Genomic DNA, 7,500 nt, shown 5'->3' on the forward strand with positions numbered 1-7,500 from the left:
TGTGTGTGTGTGTGTTTGTGTTGACGTCATGTCCACACACTCCTGTGCTCTTCTGCTTAGACATCAACGAGTGTGTGATCAGCCCTGGCACCTGCGGCCCCGGGACGTGCCAGAACCTGGACGGCTCCTACAGGTGCATCTGCCCGTCAGGGTATTTCCTGCAGAACGACCGGTGTGAAGGTGTGTGTCGGTTCACCTCGATCCTCACGCTGTCATGGTCTCACTGCTCACAGTCATCTGATCAAACTTTATCTGGACAATAACTCTATTCTAGATCTGCTGTAAAGCCAAAACAATCTGTTACTGTAATCTCCTATTATCACTGTAAAGCTGCTGTGAAACTCTATATTGTTAAAGCGCTGTAGAAATGAAGACTCGACTCTCCACCGTCATCATGTGTGTTTGTGCTCAGATATTGACGAATGCTCTCAGACTCCCGAGATCTGCATCTTTGGGAAGTGTGTGAACACCGCTGGTAGCTTCAGGTGCGATTGTCCCGAGGGATTCCAGCTCTCCGTGTCCGGGAAGAGATGCGTGGGTGAGTTATATATCACACACTTCCACGGGTTTAGAACTGGGGGTTTTATTTGTACTTCATTTATTTATTTTTTGCGGTTTTAGGCATTACAGGGATTATTCAAAACAAATAAATAGAAAAGATCAGAGGAAGGAAGCACATCACAAGTTAAACGTGAAACCTCCATCCGAATCCCTTGAGCTTCATGTTTTCATCGGTCATGGAGCTCGTCATGTTCAATGAGTAATGAATGTAATGAATAATGTTTTGTTCCTCGAGTGTGTGATGTCATACAGAATCAGAACACATCGTTCGTTTCTTTGCTCACAGTTTCCATCCCTCCTTCTGTGTCTCTGACCCTGTGGACAGTGTGTGTGTGTGTGTGTGTGTGTGTGTGTGTGTGTGTGTGTGTGTGTGTGTGTGTGTGTGTGTGTGTGTGTGTGTGTGTGTGTGTGTGTGTGTGTGTGTGTGTGTGTGTGTGTGTAGAAGGGTGGAAAGGCTTCTGCAAATGAAGAACAGGCCTCTGGGAATAAAAGTAACCCAGCTGCCCATCTCTTTCTCAGCTGCACACACACACACACACACACACACATATCTGTATCTATATCTGTGATGTTTGTTCATGTGCGTCATTGATAATTATGCTGATGCATTTTGTATTATGCAATTGATGCAATTATTTGAGAAGTAATAATTTGGGTAGAATCATTCAGGGAGAATCTTTTGGAAAGAGTCAATTGATAAATAATTTGTGAAGAATCATTTGAAAAACAATAATTTTAGAAGAAACATTTAAAAAATAATCATTTGTTAAGAATCGTTTGAGAAATAATAAGTGAGAAGAATCATTTGAGAAAGAATAATTTTAGAAAGATTATTTGTAAAGAATAATCAGTGAACAATCATTTGAAAGAATTGTTTGGCAAATAATAATTTGAGATGAGTCATTTAAGAAGAGTCATTTAAGAAGAATCATTTAAGAAAGAATCATCTTTCCCTGTTGCCAAGTCAATTGTTTTGTATTGTGTTCTTCACAATACACATTGTTTCTAGTCAGCTTTACAGAAAATGAAATAAACATCCCTCTGTTTGCTCTGACTGTCAGATATCCGTGTGAATTACTGTTACACTAAGTTTGAGAACGGACGCTGTCTGGCCCCGAAGCCGCTCAACACGACGAAAGGATCCTGTTGCTGCAGCGCCATGCCGGGTCAGGGGTGGGGGGACCCGTGTGAGATCTGCCCTTCTGCTGAGGACGGTGAGCACACACACACACACACACACACACACACACTCACTCTCTCTCTCTCATTCTCTCTCTCTCACACACACACACTCACTCTCAACACACACACACACACTCTCTCTCACACACACTCTCTCACACACACACACACTCACTCTCAACACACACACACACTCTCTCTCACACACACTCTCTCACACACACACACTCACTCACACACACACTCTCTCTCACACACACACTCACTCACACACTCTCAACACACATACACACTCTCTCTCACACACACACACTCACTCTCAACACACACACACACACACTCTCTCTCACACACACTCTCTCACACACACACACACTCTCTCTCACACACACACTCACTCACACACTCTCAACACACATACACACTCTCTCTCACACACACACTCTCTCTCACACACACTCTCTCACACACACACACACTCTCTCTCACACACACACTCACTCACACACTCTCAACACACATACACACTCTCTCTCACACACACACACTCACTCTCAACACACACACACACACTCTCTCTCACACACACTCTCTCACACACACACACACACACTCACTCACACACACACTCTCTCTCACACACACACTCACTCACACACTCTCAACACACATACACACTCTCTCTCTCTCACACACACACACTCACTCTCAACACACACACACACACACTCTCTCTCTCTCACACACACACACACACACACACACAGACATACACACACTCTCTCAACACACACACACACTCTCTCTCTCACACACACACACTCTCTCTCTCTCTCACACACACACTCACTCTCAACACACACACACACACACACACACACACACACACACACACACACACACACACACACACACACACACACACACATAGTCTCATACACACACACACCTACACACTCTCAAACACACACACAACCACACACACTCAAACACACACACTCTCACACACACACGTACACACATATTTCTATATCTGTGATGTTTGTCCATGTGCGTTATGGACAATTCACACAGACATATACACACTCACACACACATGATTTAATGGCAGTAACAGTTATAGTGTGTGTGTGTTTCAGAGACGTATAAAGCTCTGTGTTCCACCATGGGAAAGACCCACACTATACACGAAGAGGCTGTAGGTGAGTGTCAGTTAATCAGACTCCATCAACATGTGTCCATGAGCACACACTGATCTCACACACTGATCTCACACACTGACGTTCCAGATGTGGACGAGTGTGCGGAGAACCCCGGCATCTGCAGGAACGGCCACTGCATCAACACGGACGGGACGTTTCGCTGCGAATGCCCCTTCGGGTACCGGCTCGACTTCACCGGGATCAACTGTGAAGGTCAGCGTTGATATCAAGCACTTCCTGTCTCTCTCTCTCTCAACACTGAAGGGATTAAACTGCAGTTCATCCACTGGCCACTAGAGGGCGGCTGCAGAAGAGACTCAATCCCATAAACCCTCATGTTAAACTGCCCAACTTTACAGCAGAAAAAAACATGTTCACAGCCTGTGGTTGTCAAGCTTTATTTCCATAGCGCATAAAATACAGATTGTTGCAGCCATTTTAAAATTAATCGTTCAGTTTCAGCTATGGATAATATTACTTGGTTTTGTCTGTTTTTGGTCATGTGACCTCCATCATGTTGTGTGTGTAACTCCGTCATCATCAGACACGAACGAGTGTGAGCTGGGGAACCCGTGTGGGAACGGCACCTGCACAAACGTGGAGGGAGCGTTTGAGTGCAGCTGCGACGAGGGGTTCGAGCCCGGACCCATGATGACCTGTGAAGGTCAGTGACGTGCTGATGATGATGATGATGTGCTTCCTGTAGTTGCTGATGTACTTCCTGTCGGCCGCTCTCACACTCGAGCACAGATTGATTAATGCGGGATCATCGGGTCTGATCCACTTCACCACTCTCACTCGTGTTCACACAGAATGTTTTTACATTCTGCACTGTAAAAAACTAATTTTCAAAGTTGTAATTAAAACAAAGATTATTTATATAGTGATAACTATAACCATAAATATATTTATAACTTTAACAATAAATATAGCAATGATTACTATAACAGTAATTATAATGATAACTATAACCATAACTATAATAACTATAACCATTACTATAATGCTAACTATAACCATAACTACAGTGATAACTATAGCTTTAACTATAATAACTATAACCATTACTATAATGATAACTATAAGCATAACTATAGTGATAAATATAGCCATAATAACTATAACCATTACTATAATGATAACTATACCTATAACTATAAAAACTATTGCAATAACTATAACAATAAATATTGCAATAAATATGATAACTATAGCCATTATTATAATGATAACAATAACTATGATGATAACTATAACGAAAACTAAAACAATAACTATAGTTATAACTGTAACCGTAACTATAAAAATAACAATAGTGATAACTTTAATAATAATAATAATAATAATAACAATATATAGCAACAACTGTACTGATGATAGCTAGATTTGTTGTCTGCTCGAGCTCGTAAAAGTCTGATTCTTCCCAACAAAGAAACGCCCAACGCCGTCCACACCGACCAATCAAACCGAGTGCTAGTGTGTATTTGATTAAAACATGTGCCATGTTTTCAGATGTAAACGAGTGTTCCCAGAATCCTCTGCTGTGTGCATTCCGCTGTGTCAACACGGTGGGATCGTACGAATGCAGATGTCCAGCGGGATACGTGCTGAGAGAAGACCGGCGGATGTGCAAAGGTAAAGACGAGCGCTTTCACCGTCACACACACACACACACACACACACACACACACACACACACACACACACACATAATTAGAATGTACGGACCAGCTGCCCAGCGTTCGGCACGCGTGTGATTCGCGGATTAACTGCTAAATTTAACCATCATCGAGTAAAAGTTTATAATTTGGACATGTTTTGTTTTGCCAATTTACACACTCAAACTGTTTTAAACATGGAAGAAAATGGCGGAGATTGACACTCGCGTGTGTTGTCTGTGCGAACACCCGCACACACACGAAACGCACGCACGCAGAGAGAGAGAGAGAAAGAGAGGCGCGTTTCAGATAGCGCTCGAACACCGAAATAATTCCTCTTCTGCGTTTCCTTGCCCTTGAACAGACACTTACAAACAAAATGATGTTCTAAATATCCGTCTCGGCAAGTATTTCTCGGTTATGTCACGAGTGAACATCAGGTTTTTCGGCTGTGCTATCGTTCTTAAAATGACAGCAGCCTAATATTCCTACTGTTGTCTGTGTCATTAATATTAATAAAACAACAAAATACAGCTTTAACAAAGATGAAACTATATTTAATTTCTACAGTGAACAAATAGTTAGCCTTAATTAATAATTTCTGTACCTGAATACTACTGTTAGACTTTGTAACTTTGTTATTTAGTTTTAATCTCTGCTTGTAATTTGTGTATTTGTTCTTATTTTATTACTGATTGTTTACTAATGTTTGAATTTTAGCAGTTTATCAGATTTTTTTATTTATTCTTTTGCTGATCTGAAAAATTATCCGATCCGTGACTCAAAAACCGTAAATGATCCGAACCGTGAATTTTGTGATCCACTGCGTATCATGATGCTTAATCCCGCTTGTGTCGCTCAGATCAGAACGAGTGTGAGGACGGGCTGGACGACTGCGCCTCCAGAGGGATGACCTGTAAGAATCTGATCGGCACGTACATGTGCATCTGCTCGCCGGGATACACCAGAAAGCCCAACGGAGACAGCTGCGTGGGTGAGCCACACACACACACTCACACACACAGGCGCTCACATTAGCGCTCACAGTCCTGACGTGTGTGTTTGTGTGCAGATCTGAACGAGTGCACGGCCAAGCCTGGCATCTGTGAGAACGGGCGCTGCGAGAACACGGTGGGAAGTTACCGTTGCATCTGCGATCAGGGCTTCAGTCCCAGTCCCAGCAGAACCGACTGCATCGGTACGAGTGTGACCTCACTGTCACCTCACACACGGATTCATACCCAACATCAAGCGTAGTGTCAGTTCTGGCAGGTCACGTTAGTCAAGCTCGCATCAGTGACTCTCAGCTGATCTTCTACCTATAGGAATATGTATCACTGTATTCATATATAAGCTCCTTCAGTATTATCAGCAGCTGTGGCGTTTCTCAGGAGCGGATTAGCCTCCTCCCTCCCCAGCTCCTCCTGCCTCAGTCAGGATTTGGCATTTTGATTCCCCCAGAATCAATTAAATTCTATATTGACATGATATCTGCAATAGATTCATGTTAGTTCTGTTCTGTTTACACTAAGGAGGGTTATTGCTGCTCTTATCCATGCTAGGCTGTTCTTGCCCAGAACTGAACCAATCCAAACTATATGCTAATGCTCAATCGTATTTGACGATAGTGCTCCTGACAGAAATTATTCTTCTAAAACTCCATGACATCTGGTTGACATACATTGGTTAAGCTATCATCTAAATCGAACTGTACGTTTATGATCGTGTTTGTTTTGCCAATAACAGCCTGTGTGTGTGTGTGTGTGTGTGTGTGTGTGTGTGTGTGTGTGTGTGTGTGTGTGTGTGTGTGTGTCAGATAACCGTCAGGGCTTCTGCTTCCTGGAGGTTCTCCAGACCATGTGTCAGATGAGTTCCAGCAGTCGGGTCAGCGTTAGGAAGTCCGAGTGCTGTTGTGACGGGGGCCGAGGCTGGGGGCCAAACTGTGAGATCTGCCCTTTACCCGGAACCACACACTACAGGAAGATGTGTCCACTGGGACACGGATACACCACTGACGGCCAGGGTAACACACACACACACGCACACACACACACACACACACACACACACACACACACACACACACACACACACACACACACTACAGGAGGATGTGTCCACTGGAACACGGTTACACCACTGACGGCCAGGGTAACACACACACACACACACTACAGGAAGATGTGTCCACTGGGACACGGATACACCACTGACGGCCAGGGTAACACACACACACACGCACACACACACACACACACACACACACACACACACACACACACACTACAGGAGGATGTGTCCACTGGAACACGGTTACACCACTGAAACACGAATACACCACTGACGGCCAGGGTAACACACACACACACACACACTACAGGAAGATGTGTCCACTGGGACACGGATACACCACTGGCGGCCAGGGTAACACACACACACACACAAACACACACACACACACACACTACAGGAAGATGTGTCCACTGGGACACGGATACACCACTGACGGCCAGGGTAACACACACACACACACACACACACACACTACAGGAGGATGTGTCAACTGGAACACGGATACACCACTGACGGCCAGGGTAACACACACACACACACACACACACACACACACTACAGGAGGATGTGTCAACTGGAACACGGATACACCACTGACGGCCAGGGTAACACACACACACACACACACACACACACACACACACACTACAGGAGGATGTGTCAACTGGAACACGGATACACCACTGACGGCCAGGGTAACGCACACACACACACACACACACACTACAGGAGGATGTGTCAACTGGAACACGGATACACCACTGACGGCCAGGGTAACACACACACACACACACACACACACACACACACACACACACACACAT

The 7,500-nt window shown here is 44.3% G+C and overlaps 1 protein-coding gene across 2 annotated transcripts in view; it reads left to right on the top strand.

The window, feature by feature from the left end:
- The window catches only part of fbn1 (fibrillin 1), a 136,635-nt gene that overhangs the window by 109,274 nt on the left and 19,861 nt on the right, over window positions 1-7,500 (top strand). For both annotated transcript variants that reach the window (XM_077194639.1, XM_077194638.1), the window contains 10 exons: window positions 61-180; window positions 413-538; window positions 1,623-1,775; window positions 2,883-2,945; window positions 3,033-3,158; window positions 3,490-3,609; window positions 4,458-4,580; window positions 5,466-5,597; window positions 5,676-5,801; window positions 6,420-6,626. In XM_077194639.1, the coding sequence (XP_077050754.1) occupies window positions 61-180; window positions 413-538; window positions 1,623-1,775; window positions 2,883-2,945; window positions 3,033-3,158; window positions 3,490-3,609; window positions 4,458-4,580; window positions 5,466-5,597; window positions 5,676-5,801; window positions 6,420-6,626 (1,296 nt within the window). The remainder of the gene's footprint in view (window positions 1-60; window positions 181-412; window positions 539-1,622; window positions 1,776-2,882; window positions 2,946-3,032; window positions 3,159-3,489; window positions 3,610-4,457; window positions 4,581-5,465; window positions 5,598-5,675; window positions 5,802-6,419; window positions 6,627-7,500) is intronic.

The sequence above is a fragment of the Siphateles boraxobius genome, unplaced genomic scaffold, assembly GCF_051911475.1.
Source record: "Siphateles boraxobius isolate OS27281-9 unplaced genomic scaffold, OSU_SipBor_1 32, whole genome shotgun sequence".
In the NCBI taxonomy this organism is placed as follows: domain Eukaryota; kingdom Metazoa; phylum Chordata; class Actinopteri; order Cypriniformes; family Leuciscidae; genus Siphateles; species Siphateles boraxobius.